This window comes from Elgaria multicarinata, chromosome 1 (genome assembly GCF_023053635.1).
Source record: "Elgaria multicarinata webbii isolate HBS135686 ecotype San Diego chromosome 1, rElgMul1.1.pri, whole genome shotgun sequence".
NCBI classification, from domain to species: Eukaryota; Metazoa; Chordata; class Lepidosauria; order Squamata; family Anguidae; genus Elgaria; species Elgaria multicarinata.
Window position 1 is genome coordinate 38,350,808 of NC_086171.1, and position 15,731 is coordinate 38,366,538.

The 15,731-nt window shown below is 39.5% G+C and overlaps 1 protein-coding gene across 4 annotated transcripts in view; it reads left to right on the plus strand.

The window, feature by feature from the left end:
* PRKAG2 (protein kinase AMP-activated non-catalytic subunit gamma 2) overlaps positions 1–13,123 on the plus strand; it is a 256,792-nt gene extending 243,669 nt beyond the window's left edge. For 2 of the 4 annotated variants that reach the window (XM_063126402.1, XM_063126386.1), the window contains exons 12-16: positions 1,738–1,903; positions 4,186–4,223; positions 5,593–5,739; positions 10,700–10,793; positions 12,355–13,123. In XM_063126402.1, coding sequence (XP_062982472.1) covers positions 1,738–1,903; positions 4,186–4,223; positions 5,593–5,739; positions 10,700–10,793; positions 12,355–12,389 — 480 coding nt within the window. In that variant the 3' untranslated portion in view covers positions 12,390–13,123. The remainder of the gene's footprint in view (positions 1–1,737; positions 1,904–4,185; positions 4,224–5,592; positions 5,740–10,699; positions 10,794–12,354) is intronic. The other 2 variants (XM_063126395.1, XM_063126412.1) reach the window with 2 other exon arrangements.
* Positions 13,124–15,731: the final 2,608 nt, after the last annotated feature.

The window sequence follows — 15,731 nt, forward strand, 5'->3', positions numbered from 1 at the left end:
TCTAACGTGTCCCATGGCTCTCCACAGCCCTCCACATTGCAGCCCTCCTCCCTTGTGTCAGGTTGTCCCCCAACTCCAGCCTTCCCCACCCAGTCCCAGCTTCTTTGTCCAGGTCTCCTCTGCTCTTCCTTGGTCACACCCAGCCCTCCTCATGTTGCCCACTGCCATCCCAAGTCCACCCCACCCCACTCCTTACCAGGCAGTGGCGAAGGGATCCATCCCCTCCTCCTTTCCTTTTTTGAGCCACCTGCCATCTTTGCTTCCGAAGGTCATCTCTGGGTCCTTTTGGGCTTGAATGGCGTTTTTTCTTTCTTTTTTAAAACAGTAATAACTATAGGCAAGGCAATTTATAAGTGAAGAGGGATGTGTGTCTGCATGTGCAGTGGCACCCGGGGGTGCCATGTTGCCTACTCCCACTCTAAAACATTTCTCCCAGCTTTTTATAAAGGGTTAGGAGTAAAGAGAGAAGATTATAACTAAGAACTGTCAAAACATCACATGGAATGTTGTGTGTGTGTCTCAGTTCTCCTGTGGCAATCCATCTTGAAACAGGTTGTATCATAGGAGTAGTATTCATAGAATTCATATGGTAGACATTGTACCTGTAAGAAATCTGTGGATTGGATCCAGACTAGTTAATTAAGTATAGGACCCATTGAAATCAGTGGGACAAGTTATTTATAACCTAAGGGTTAAACTAGACATTACCTCCAACCTGTAGCATTGAGCAGAACCTACTATTTTTTAATTTCACTGTATACAGGGGTCCAATCCAGATTGGGACTACTTTGTGGGTGGGGTGGGGGTTAAACCTTCCCTTCCAGACACTGCCCCCCTCAATCCACTTGTGTGTCATGTCCTCCCCCTCGCGCCATGTGGGGGCTAAAGAAAGGGGGGAATCTATTAGTGCTCTGCACACTTACAGTAAAAAACAAACAAACCTTTATACAGTAGGCTCTGCTAGACACTACTTATTTAACCTTTTGTCTAGTTTAATCCTAAATCTCATTAAGTTCAGTTAACTTGGTCTGAATCCAATCCTATCCAGACATCATTTTCTCAATGTGGGGAGTAAAAGGTTATATTATTTGTATGTTGCCCAAGCACACTTTATTGATTTCAACATTTTTCTGCTAATTCAGTGTGCTAAAGGTCAAAGCTGTAAACACATGTTCAAATGATGCCGGGATTGTGGGGCACTTGAATGCTTAAGCGCACAACTTTGTATAAAACATTGAGATTGCATTGTGAAGCTTGGACAAGGGAGCAGACAATCCCTGGAGGTTGTTAAACAAATCTCTCAACATGATGTAAAATGTTTGAACAAGAATATATGTCAGGAGCGGGAAGCAATTGTGTTGTTTCTGTCACAAGCTATGTTCCCAAAAAGTCACAATCCACACTGAAATTATAAAAGCTGTGAATGCGTTATCTGGAAAAAGTAGTGCATTTTCCCATATCAAAATACAGAATTTTGCTCAAAGTGCAGCCTCTCCATGACACAAATGCTATGTGGGCAAAACATGTGGCGCTGATGCTAGAATTCAAAGTTTTAACTTTGAAACCAACATTCAATGTGATCATTCAAACCTGTGTTTGTACACAAATCTTAGGCTTATAAATTCCTTGTGTGTGATATGTTTGAAAATTGTGTGGGTTGTGTAGCTTTAGAGATGTAAAATATGCCTATAGAACAAGTGTTTTTTTAAATTATGATGATGATGTTAATTCTTCTAGGTATCAGAAATGCCAAAGCCTGCCTTTATGAAGAAAAATCTGGATGAACTTGGGATAGGAACGTACCATAATATCGCTTTTATACACCCAGACACTCCTATCATTAAAGCCTTGAATATATTTGTAGATAGAAGGATATCGGCACTACCTGTTGTGGATGAGTCAGGTGCGTATTAAGAAATAGGTTATTGCATGGAAGGAGAGCATTTATTTTGCTAATGATAGAGTTGTGAGTACTAAATGCTGGAATCTCCCGTATTTAATAGAGAAAAGATAAAGGAGAAGAATAAAGCTTCTTTAAGATATGCCGTCATTTATTTAGAACATCTATCTCTAATTATCATCTTGTCTGAATTAATGACTTTCCCAGCAGACTGTAGTATTGCAAAATGGCTTCCTTCTGTTTTTGTTCCCTTCTGCTTCCCATTAGCATTTAAAACTGAAAGCGTATCTGCATGTTTGCTTTTTTCTACATCATAACCTTCATCAGACGCTATGGGATCTAGAGTGATAAAGAATTTTGCTTGTCTTTCCAGTCACGTATCAGTTCAACAGAATTAACTCCTAGGATCATAGGAAGCTGCATTGTGTGAGCTCTCCCCGTGTTAACACGCCAATCCTGTGGCTGTTTATTCAAAAGTAGGCATGCATAGAATGGCAGCCAAAGTCTGTGAGCCTTATACACACTTACTTGGGAGTAAGTCACTTGGGAGGTTTACAGGCAGTGTTAATACTACTTCTGTCTAAAATGCAGTACTTTTAAAAATCAATATCTTCTCCAGTTTCCCTCTCTGCCCCTTCCCCAGCGCTGCTCATCTCCCTCAGGCTTCATTTATGGGCCCTATGTTTTTAGAGCCCTTCAGGGACTTCCCTGCAACACCTAAATTGCTGTTGACTCCACCTGAGCCATTGGGATAGGGCAAATATAAGTGTTTTTTTAAGGATTTAATGATACTTATTTTATTTATTTATAAAATTATGAGAAAGGTGACTTAATTTAAAATATTTTAAACTAATGCAAATCTTTAACACATCATAACATAGTAAAACTAAAAACAGGGGATCCTTTAAAAACAGAGCACAGAACTTCCTTTAAATTATCCCTAAAGCTATGCGGAAAAAAAGTTTTCACAGCTTACTTAAAACTAAACAAAGAAGGGGCCAATCAAATTCCTTGAGGGGAGAGCTGTACAATTGTGCATAGATCATGTTGCAGTAGTCTAAACAGGAGGGGATTAAGGCACGCATGCTTCACTGTGACCAGATCTGCCTTCTCCAGGGAGGAGTGCATCTGGCATACCAGTCAGTGCTAGGGAAAGGGGCGCATGGCCAAGTAGCCACCTGACCTTTTATGAGCAATGCCAGAAGCAGTGGGTGTGCAACCCCATCAAGAACAGACTGTATCCCTAATTCCAGATTAGTTTGTCTACTGACCAGCAGTACCTCTGTTTTATCTGGATTGAGTTTCAACTGGATAATCCACATCCAATCCATCACTATGTTGAGACTAAAGAGAGATAAAACTGGGTATTATCAGCCTAGTGATGAGATCCATACCCAGAACTCCAGATCACCTTTCCCAGCAGCTTCTTGTAGATGTTAAAAAACATAGGGAACAAAAAGAGCCCTGAGGAATCTCATAAACTATGGGCTGAGCAATAGTCCCCCAGCACTACTGTTTGGGAGCACGCAGCCAGATAAGGTCAGATCTGCTGCAAAACGGTGTCCCAACTCCCATACTGGCCAAACACTGCAGAAAATGCCATGATCAGTGGTAGCAAATGCCATTGAGAGAACCAGCAGGGACCCATTCTCCTGTCTAGTTCCTAGTGGGGATCATTCACTAAGGCAGTTTCTGTCCCCAAACCAGGCTTCAACCCACATTGGAAAAGATATGTGCTTAATTGTTCAAAAGACCTATTCTCCAGGTGGACCTTGTATGTTCACTTACCATACAATATTTTCTTGGCACTTTAGTCCTCCACCCCAGTCCATAGAGACATCCAAGCAACAGGTTCCTCTTCTCCACCACCAAAAAAATTAACACCATGGTTCGACCTAACATACACTTCCATTAACATACACAGTTGTACCATACCACCAAAAAGTAGCCAATGGGGCTATTTGCATTGTGGGGGGAAACAGCCCTAGTAAAATGTAACAAACCCCACAGTTGTTAGTGTTATAGGTATATGCCTCAGTCAAGCCTTTTGCAGCCTTAGAGCAGGGTAATAAGGAAGACACAGGTGGGAGATGGGAGAGTAAAACAGTGAGGATATCTTCTGGTACCTTGAAATTCAGTCTGCACACATGGAAATATTTTTTCGTGCCAGCAAATCTTTTGTTTTAGTATTAGAATGAACTGTAGCTGAGAATGTATAGAAACTGTATTTGGTCCATCAGTTATTCACTGACACATTATAAAGGTTTCTTGTCTTTCATTTTTAGGAAAAGTTGTAGATATTTATTCCAAATTTGATGTAATAGTAAGTATCAACCTTTTATATAATATTTTTTGCTAACTAAGTCTCACACTGTTGCTATTGGATAATATATCATAGCTCATGTGCCATGAATACTTAGTCTGAAGTGGTTTTGAAATTGTAGTTTATGAAACCCTGGGAAGATAGCTTCCCTGAAAGGTTGCTCACCACCTCTGAGCTGGTTCAGGTGGACAAAAGAAACCACCATACCTTATTTAAATTGCAGCGCATATGGGACGCGATTTCTATAATCACCACCCAGGTGTGATTTGTATCGTCCAAACCCGGGTGGCATGGTTTGTTGGAGGGGGAAACAACCCTCCAATAACTGATGGACAGTAACAGGTGTTTTTTTAATCATCTAAACCAGGTCATTGTCTCTCCCCCGCTGTAGGTTATTTAAGCCATGATAAGGCTGCAGTGCTTGCAGGGTCATACGGCCATTATTTTGAATATGCAGCCCCCACTTAGGGGTTGTCATGTCGTGCAAACCTGGTTTGTGTGGGTTATGTGAGTATTAAACAACCCTTGCATAACCCATAGTCTATTTTAAGGATATGCAAAGTTGTTCAACCCTGGCATAACCCATGCTTGCCAGGTTTGAGCGACATGACAAATCCAGAGCGGAGACAGCATATGCAACATGGTGCCTGCAGACGATGACATGGCTTGTCCAAACACAGTCTTAAAGTAGAAGGGATCTGCTTACAATCAGCTCAGGGTAGTCATCTGTAGTAATCAATGACTTAGGTTAAACATAATGCTGCCCTATTCTTCTAATCAAGTTCAGAAGATCAGAAAAACTTTATGGGTGTGCATGTTCCTCCCTTCTACCTTCTTACAAAAGCAGTTCTCTTCCCACCAATATGTACGTTGAGTTTGGAGCTAACAGTGTTTATGGTTAGCATTATATCTGCATCGTAGCTGGCTCTAAACCACAGTTTGTCAGCATGACTATAGTGGGCTTGCTAACTGGGTTTATTGAAAATACAGCTGTGAATGGTGGTGCAAACTGAAAGGAAAGGGAAATGCCCATGTGAGAGGGGAAGGAGATGAGTGGGCAAACCCACAGGGTTTTCAGTTTAGGAGATCAGGCAGCATCAATCTGCACTGAGCCAAGCATGCGTAATGCAGAGGCATTAATTTAGCTCACATGCAAGTTTGGTCATAATGTTACATATGCTTGTAACATCACTTCTACATGTACGTATTTATCTGGATTGCCCCCATAACAGAGTTGAAGGACTCTGTTTTCACTGCATTGGTCAAAAGCCATAACAAAGATCACACTTCTGGTCTAAGGGGATAAATATTAAATTGGGAGTTTTTTAAAAAATGGAATTGACCCGAATCTCATCACTTTTTTTTTCAGAATCTTGCTGCTGAAAAAACTTATAATAACTTAGATATCACAGTGACGCAAGCTCTACAACACCGCTCTCAGTATTTTGAAGGTGTAGTGAAATGTAATAAGCTGGAAACGCTGGAGACCATTGTGGATCGGATAGTTAAAGCTGAGGTGAGATTTCGTGGATCAGAATATGCTAACCATAATTCTAGCCAACGTTATTACATATGATGTATTAGAATATTAGAAGGTGTATTTAAACTTATATCCAACCCTAATTTTACAAATGGTACAAGGGATCTACTGTACATTATGGATCCTTACTTTTAAAGACTGACAGATTTCTTAATTATACACAAGACTTCATAAAAACATTAGTGCTTTTGTTTAAAGAATGCTCCTCTTATTACACCTTCAAAATGAACATCAAACATTGCATATTTTCAGCAAATTTAATATTTGGGATGTTCATGCAGTATAGCTGCTGAGCATTCAAATGATTGTTCCCAATGCTGGAAAGTTTTCTTGTGCCTGCAGATAGTCAAGGTTTCATATATAATGGGGAAATTGTGGTTTCCTACTATACGAATGAGCCCAAGGAGGAGATCAGAAGTTCCTGCTTTTGATTTTGAACTAAATAAACTACAGTTCCTCAAGTTTGGCATCATGGGGAACTGTGGTTAAACTAGGATTACTGAGAAGAAGTCAGGATCTGAAACCATGACTGGAGCAATAGCTAGAGGACTTTTTGATTAACCCTACAATGGAAACAATAAACCAAAGTGCTTTCAAGAAATATCTCCAATCCTTATTTTCCCCTTTCTTGGTGGGACAGGTGAGATGGGATTGATGTGGTTCTACAGGTAGATTGGAGCCTGAACAAAGCAAGTTGGTCAAGCCTTGAATTGAGACTATGATGGCCATCCATGAAAGCATGTTTTATGTTGTTAGTGATTGTGTGAGAACTGTGCCTTTTTTAGTTTAACGAATAGTTTACAAGGGCACATCACAGAAATGTGGCTTTGGCTAGCATACCTGCTAAAGAACATTTATCTGATAGCTAATGGGATGGTTGAAAGTGATGAAAAATAGAAACCTGTTGAATGTCCTCTCACATTTAATAGGAAACAATTCCTTTGGGATATGAGCATGAACTGGATAATTCAGCTGTGTTCTCAAAATATTGCATACGTTTTATATTCTATAGTATTGACAGGATCAAAAAGTTCTTCTGGGATGGTACATCCTCTTGGTTACAGGATACACAGTCATCTTACAGGCAATGATTGGAAATTTTCTCCCCATCAGGTTATCAGAAAACATGATTCCATTGGAATTTGTAAGCCAAGATCTCAGACATCACCCTTAAAAAAATCTGTTTTTTTCTCCGCCAAGCTGGATGAATTGGGCAAGGTGTATGTGGGATGCAGGTGAGGGGAGAGACACTTCCCCCAACAACCATCAGCATTGTAACAAGCAAACACTCTCTTAGCAGCAAGGCAAGCCATAGTTTACAGTCACTTCTTTCCCAGCATGCCCAAAACAGCTAGCACCATAACTTCAAAACATAATTTGAAATAGTAAAATCCAAAGTGTTTTGAGTTCATAAAAAGTGAAATCAGTGGCAGCGTTGAAGTAGGCTCCTAATCACGAGAAGGCAAGAACAGGAGCCAGTTCATGTTGGTAGCAATGGAGAATTTTCCATATTAACTCCAATAGGTTTATTTTTCTAAATGAGTTTGGTATCCATTTTATTTTACATATATCTAGACACAGTGCTTATAATTGATTTTGTGGTATGTTTTACGTAGATGCCATGTAATCTATTTCAGAGCACATGTAGGTATTAAAGATCCCAACTAGATCACATGAGTTCTATTTAAAGTGACTTTATATTTGTACCATTAAAGTACAAATACAGCATTGAATTTATTTCTCTTGGCAAACAAGTCTCTGTATTTCACTATTTTATTCAGTACCCTTTTGAATAATGAAGCTGATGAATTTGAGAAAGATGGCCAAGTAATTAGATCAGGAGTGGGGAACTTTGGACCCTCCAGATGCTGGAACCAAATTTCTATCATCCTTGACCATTGGCTATGCTGGTTGGGGTTGATAGGGGTTGGAGTCCAAAGACATCTGGAGGGTCAAAGGTTCCCCACCCCTGGATTAAATCTATGTGATACTGTACTTAATAGTTATATTAAGCCCATCCATCATAATACCCCTATCTAAAATATCGCCAATGTAAGAGAAATATATATAAAAATAGAATTCCCCCCTTTTCTATTTCTTTCCTGTGTTCCCCCTTTGTATCAGGTGGGTATGACTGTTCAAATACAAGAGAAGAGGAGCTCTAAGTTACCTGGCCGGTACGTAGTTCACCTCTGACCTAAATTTTCGACATACCCTGCCTTGAACCTTGCTGTATCTATTTCTTTGACAAAGGTCTCTCTCTCTCTTTTGTTTTTCATAGAATTCTCTTTCACACCAGAATGTTTCCTGAAAGGGTTACAAAATTGAAAAATGGTTCAGAGAGAGAGGAAGAGAGAAGAGAGAGAGGTCATAATACATAAGAAGTTTTGCAGGGCTGGGGCCATCTTTGAGAGGATAGTAATTATTTAAATGCTTTGTGGAAACCGACAATATAACTGTTTGGTACCTTGCACATTTGGACATCTTTCCCTTAAACTACCGATGTCTTGCTCAAATGTCTGTGTAAAGGCTAAGAAAAAGTTGTGCATTTTCCAAATAGTTGAGTTTGGATGATCAAATCTCAGCTTAACAAGCCTCTTGCACCTGCACACAGCCACTTTGCCGCTTCCTTCACGGAAACAAGGAGTTAACCTTGTTTTATGTATTTATTTCTTGGGAGTAAAGCAGACAGGAAAGGATTAATTCCCATTTCCATGGAAGGCAGTGCCAGTCAGATCAGACTCGTATCCACCTGGGAGGAACCTATTTCAATCATGGCTCTGCCTTCCATCCTGGGTGTCATCCTCAGTTCACATATCCAGGTTACTTCTCTCAGTGGTTTTATATAGATGTTAAATAGCATGGAAGGCTAAATAAGAGTCATGTGGAACTCCATAGCATAACAGCCAAAGGCAGAGCAATAACCCCCCATTATCACCTTCTGGAATTGACCATCTAAGTAGTAACAGAACCACTGCAGTGCGGTACCTTCAACTGCCAACCAGGACAATCAATCCAGAACAAGTCAATAGTATCAAAGCTGCTGAGTGGTCCAAGAAAACCAATATTCCCCTGTCCTCCTCTTGGCAAAGATAATCCTGCAGGACGACCAAGGCAATTTCTATTCTAAACCCAGGATGAAAATCAGTTTCACTGAAGAGTGACTAGAGTTGGCTAGCATCTACCTAAATACTTTGCCCAGGAAGTGATGTTAGCAACTGGCCTATAGCTATTTACTTCTTCAGAGTTAAATTTAGGTTTCTTTAGAAGTAGCCCAATTACTGCCTTTTTAAAGAGGTTCCTACTGTCTTCTCAACCATAGCTTGCCTTTATGTCCAAACTGGGAAACAATGGTTAATGCCTTCTAAACAAGCCAGGATATGAAGTTGTTGTTTAAAGCTGGCTTTCATATCCTGGCTTGTTTGGAAGTCATTAACCATAGTTCCTGGTTCAGACAAAATGGGAAGCTATGGTTAACTGCTGCTTCCTGGCTTGTTTCCCCACATATGCAAAAGAAGGAACAAACCAGCTGCATGTGGGCACAGGAGGCTCATTCATATCTTGGCTTCTTAAACTGAGATTTGATTGTCCAAATGTGGTCAATCTTTTTTCATCAGGTTATATAGTGGAAAAGTTTGTGTACCTAATCTAGAAAATCATGTCAGGCAAGGTTGTGGACTTGTGTGTCTCCCAAATAGATGCTCCCTTTCCCCAATACAAAACACGTGGCCAACCTATGAAAATAGGGAGTGCCTATTGGCTTAGTTGTGGCATAGTCGGGCCTGCATTCCTATATGCCTCTTAAGCACTGACTTGTTCATTGCACCCCAGTTCAGTCAACTTGAAGCAAATATGTGTGTGTGTGTGTGTATACACATATGGAGAGAGAGAGTGCTGTATGACACTATCTCATGCTTGCTTTGTTGCACAGCTGCCCGAGAAGCTGCAATTGGTGTCATACAGCAAACAACTTTCAAAACTTGGAGCTTCAAAAGCAATATGTGAAGAGAGTTTGCAGTTCAAAAGTCCTGCTGAGTCAACACAAACCATCAAATGTACCTAAAATAGCAATCTGGAGTGTAGTGCATTTATTGTAAAGATACACCATTAGGATGAAATTTTAATTTGGTTATTCTAATTTTAAATATATTTTAACTATGTATGAAATCAGTAACAGTACACTTCACTTTTAGATTAAAAATAGACTTGTTAGTTTTAGTCTGTTACTTGTTAGATAATGTTGCAGTGTTTAGGTTACAGACAGTATCTATTTTTAACAAGAACGTTCCACTTGAATATATTTATACTGAACAAGAAATTTCTGTTGAACTTTACTTTCAGCTCTGACAAAACAATGAAGAAAATGTCATCTGTGTTCTCAAATCTCTCAGATCACTTGACACTCATCTGTGAACAGATCTTTGATGTTAAATAATACGTTAGCATTTCAACAATTACTCTTTTGTACCTGTGAGATACGAAATGTGCCTAATACTGTACAGCATGTACCTGTTTTAATTGTAGAACAACTAGACCTTCAGTTACATGTACAAGCCCACAGAAAACAGCATATGTGAATGCAGAGGACTAACCTTGAGGGAGAATATGACTTATTACTTGTTGCAATGACATGTTGGTAAAAAACTAAATAATTTGATTCAAGCTTGAGTTGACAGAATTGGGAAACAGAAGCAGTTGTTAGTGTTTTCTGTTTGTACTTAACAGTAAATTCAATTTAAGTCGGAATTGCTCCCTGGAGCAGAACAAAATTGGTTTTTAGACTCTTTTATGCAGTACTTAATTTTGAGAACTGAAAATCCTTCTAAATAACTTGATTCTGCTCCCACTTACCTGAATATGGATTCTTCTTCTTCTTCTTCTTCTTCTTCTTGAGAAATTCAATAATCTCTTAACTGTGTGTTTGTCCCATTTGCAGGTTCATCGGTTGGTGGTGGTAAATGAAGCAGATAGTATTGTTGGTATCATCTCCCTCTCTGACATCTTACAAGCATTAGTGCTCACACCAGCAGGTATGGTTCTTGCACTTATTTATCATGCTCTTTTCTATAGCAGCATACAAAGTAGTTTTCAGTCATTTTATCCTCACACAACTCTTTAAAGGTAGCTGAGGCTGACATTGATTTGTCCAAGATCTACCCAATAAGCTTCATGACCGAGCAGCGATGTCTCCGATGTTGGCACCCCAAATTATGTGAGCTACACCACAGTGATCCCGTATATTTAAACCCATTATACTGGAGGTAGCATATAGCCATCAGGATTAGTAGCTTTCAAAGTCCTGCCCTCCAGCAATTTATTTCTTTTAAAGCCGTCCAAATTGGTGGCCATCACTACACCTTGTGGCAATGAATTCCATAGTTTAAATATGCACTGTGTGAAGAAACCTTTTTATCTGTCCTGAATCTCCCACCAATCAGCTTCATGGAATAACCCCAGGTTCTAGGATTATGAGAGAGGGAGAAAAATGTCTCCCTATCCACATTCTTCACATCATGCATAATTTTTTCCACCTCTTGACATTTCTACGTTTATTCACCGTTTTCCCAAGCTAACAATCCCAGCTTTTATAACCTTCCTTCATAGGGGAGTTGATTCAGCCCCTTGGTAGTTTTAATTGGCCCTTTTCTGCACTTTTTCCAGCTGTACAATATCTTTTTTTTAGATGTGGCGACCAGAACTGTTACAGAGTACTCTAAGTGTGGTTGCACCATATTTGTATAAGAGTAGTATGGTATTGGTAGTTTTGATATTGGCACTTTTATTCTGACTTCCTTTCCTAATTATGCCTAACATATAGTGTGCCTTTTTTACAGCAGCCATATACTGGGTTGACGTTTTCATCAAGCAGTCCACCACAACCCCAAGTTCAAAAGCTGCTAGCTCAGATCCTATCAGGTTATACTTGAAGTTGGGATTTTTTGCCCCAGCTTGCATCACTTTACACTTGCTTACATTTAGAGACCAATGGCAAATGCAGATCAGTGTAAAGAGATCCTTTTGGAGCTCTTCACAGTCCTTTTTTGTTTTAACCACCCTAAACAATATGGTGTCATCAGCAAACTTGGCCACTTCATTGCTCACCCTTAATTCCAAATCATTTATGAGCAAGTTGAAAAGCATTGGCTCGAATACAGGTAGACGTAGCATACTCTGGCAATGTTCCCAGGCTCGGCTCGGCTCCCTCTTACGTTTCTGCAGTATAACAATACAAATCACTGAAAATTATAACTTCAAAAAGTAGCGTATGCATTGTGGAAAGAGTCGTGTCAGATAATTGGATCACAGATATCACTATCAGATCACAAATATCCAGTAAGAGCCTGTGATATGTCTGCAATCACAGTAGCAATACATGCCTTATCCAAGGGTGGAAATAACTAATTTTGTCAGGCACAAAACCTCAAATTCTGCTTACATTGAACTGCATTTGCCATTTAGAGACCAATGGCAAATGCAGTGGCAAAGCACAACAGAAGCAAATTTGATGGAAGACTTAAGAAATGTGGGGCACAACTGAGAGAATTTGCTGTGCGGAAATGCCCCCATATCTAGCTTTTTGTTCTTTTCCAGCAGGTGCCAAACAAAAGGAAAGTGAAACTGAATGATTGCTGTGAATGTAGACACACCTTTGTAGAAGAACTTGAGGAAAGTTACTGGGTCATCTTTGCCTCAAGAACACTGACGGCAGTAGAGAAGAACAAAATGGTGATGAGAATGTTTGTGTATTGGACTGAGTGATGGGTAGCTAGTCTGTTATTTCCCAGTGACGGTCGCCAAAAAAAAAAAAAAAAAAAGCAGCATGACAAAACGCTTATGTATTCAATATAGGCTTGCATTTCAAAATGTTTGCCGAAAAATTCCACCCAATGTCCATCTAAAATGCACTGTATCCTGAAACAATACCATTTTTTGTATTTGATAGAAGTCACTGGTCAGCAAGAGATCTCTGACATAAGGCAAGTGTTTGGCATATTCATATCATAGTGCCTTATGTCAAAAAGCCAACAATATGTCATCACTGTTGCCCATCACAATAAGAGGAAGTATTGTGAGAAAGAAGACACTGTATCTGAATATTCAAGTCGCTAAACCTAAAACCAAATCAGTTTCAGTTATTATTAGATTTGTCATAAAAAACTGTAATTTGAATATCAGTAGATTACTTTAAAACTTTAATGACATTTTTGTGTGGTTTATAAATGTTGCATTCTGAACAGAGATGGTAAAACAAGACTGATTTAAAACCAGCTTTATTTATTTTTATTTTCTGCAATTTTTTTACACATCTTTGGTGGATAGCTAAAATTTCACCATATTCATTAATAAAACATTGATTGTTATATAAGAAGGAGTGGATCTCTCATTACTAAAAACACAAGTGCAAGTCATTTTTCTTTTAGATGTATTATACTCACAAGGCCCACAAATCAGGAATTTAACAGATGTATTTCCATCAGACACAGCTGGTATGCAAAAGAGAATACCCACAAAATATGAAGAATACATATTGCATATAAACTTACCGAAAGGTAACAACATCATGTTGGTATTCCAATATTTACTGAAATCCACAATGTGAAAATTCACTTTAAAGGTATTACTGAATAATAACTCCATATGTTCCTGCATATCCAGAAGCAAGCATAATTCACTTGATTATGTTGATTAATTCTCCAAATGTACCCCTAAGAGCATGATCTGACATATACCTTTTTTATGGAGACTCTAATCCCTTTCAAAAGATGAATTAATTGTTCGTGTAAACTAAACATGTATGTAATTGTCCAAATTTTAGCTGTTTATAGGAAGGGGCTCTTACCTTTTAAACGATTTTTAGCAAAACATTCAGAAAAGGGAGCTCTTTATCCCCTTTGAGAAATTGAACAAAGATATCTATAGAAACATTTGAAATCGAAATGCTTCTCTTCAGTATATGTCCAACTCCTCAAGCTTCTATTTGTCTGCAATAGGTGAATAACATGTTGCATATGATTTTGGGTATGTAAATGTAATGGACTGAATACTGCCTTTACTTGAGGAAGCAACATTCCTCGAGCGCCAGCAAGACCCAGCATTTGCTCAACAAAGATTTAGCACTTTGGATAGGAGAAAGATTTAGCACTTTGGATAGGAACTGGAAACCAACAGAAACGATCATTTCCAGAACAGGTCAGATCAGTGGAGCTTGCATAAGGGAGTTCTGCTGACTTGACTTGACTTGATCCAGAAATGAACATTTCTGCTCATTTTGGGGGTTGCTTCATGAAGTGCTAAATGCCCACTGTGCAAGTAATTGGTCTGGCTTGGGCAGTGGAATCAGTGGGAGCGCAGCTGCGCCATTCTACTGTGCCATGAATTAGACGTTTCCTCCCTGCAAATTCTTCTGCCCTTTTATTATTTCTTGTTCAGTGTTGGGGGGTATTACTGATTGATGGTTCAGCCTGACAACAGCCCTCATTGTGGCTGACACACAAACTAATAAGAGAAAGCATAAGTTTTTTTTAAAAAAAAAAAATATCTGTGCCCCACCCCATAGCCAAAGATCCCTGGGGGACTATTATGGAAAAGGTTCAGTCCCCTACATTAAGATTGAGGTGGGCAATTTGTGGCCCTCCGGGTGTTTTGGCCTACAATTCCCATCAGCTTTAGCTGGCATAGCCAGTCATAAAGAATGTTGGGAGTTGTAAGCCAAAATATCTGGAGGGCCTTATATTTGTAATGGCCTTATAGGCCCCTTCCAACTCTACTATTCTATAATTCGAAGTTGCTCACCCCAGCATTAGCTGCTGCTGGTGTAGTTGTTCGAACTGCTGCTCTTTGAAGCATCCACAATGACCATTACTTTTCAGGCAGGGGGATTGTTCATTGTGTGTTTTTTCCTCATTGCAAAATAGCTTTATTTAATACTTAAATAATGAAAAAAACTAATAATTAAAGGGAGGAGGAGATGTTAACTAAGGGGCAATTCTTCATTAATTATTTATTATTATTATTATTTATTTATATAGCACCATCAATGTACATGGTGCTGTACAGATAACACAGTAAATAGCAAGACTCTGCCGCATAGGCTTACAATCTAATAAGTTGTAGTAAACAATAAAGAGGAAAGGAGAATGCAAACAGGCACAGGGAAGTGTAAACAGGCACCGGGTAGGGTGAAGCTAACAGTATAGAGTCAGAACAAACTCAATATTTGAAGGCTATAGGGGAAAGAAAAGTTTTTAGCTGAGTTTTAAAAGCAGTGATTGAGTTTGTAGTTCTCAAGTGATCTGGAAGAGCGTTCCAGGCGTAAGGGGCAGCAGAAGAAAAAGGACGGAGCCGAGTAAGGGAAGTGGAGGTCCTTGGGCAGGCGAGAAGCATGGCATCAGAGGAGCGGAGAGCACGAGCGGGGCGATAGTGTGAGATGAGAGAGGAGAGATAGGCAGGAGCTAGACCGTGAAGAGCTTTGAAGGTCAGCAGGAGAAGTTTATATTGGATTCTGGAGTGAATTGGAAGCCAATGAAGAGATTTCAGAAGTGGAGTGACCTGGTCAGAGCGGTTCTGATTCTTCCCCTCCGCAGTTATGCTGAACAGAAAGCAATAAACAGACAACCTGAAATAGGGAAGCTACTAATTAACATTGCAGGAGACATTTGCTAACTTGGATGCCATTGTTCTGACAGTTTGAGATGGACTGGTCTAATGCACCACCTAGTCTTGTTATGGATACCTAGTCATGAACGAATACAGCCAAGTTTTTTTGCAAAAAGTCTAGCAAATTTCTTTGATCCCCAATTGTATACTAGAGTATTTTTAAAAGTAAAGACTTCAAAGCCATGCAAGGCCCTGTTCTTTTCATCCACTCTTCAAACCTTTCTTTTCTGACAGAGCCAGTAGGAGTGGGGGTACGGAGGACACTCATAGTTTAGGGGTCCAAGGCTTCCTGCATAGCATAAGGTTCCCTC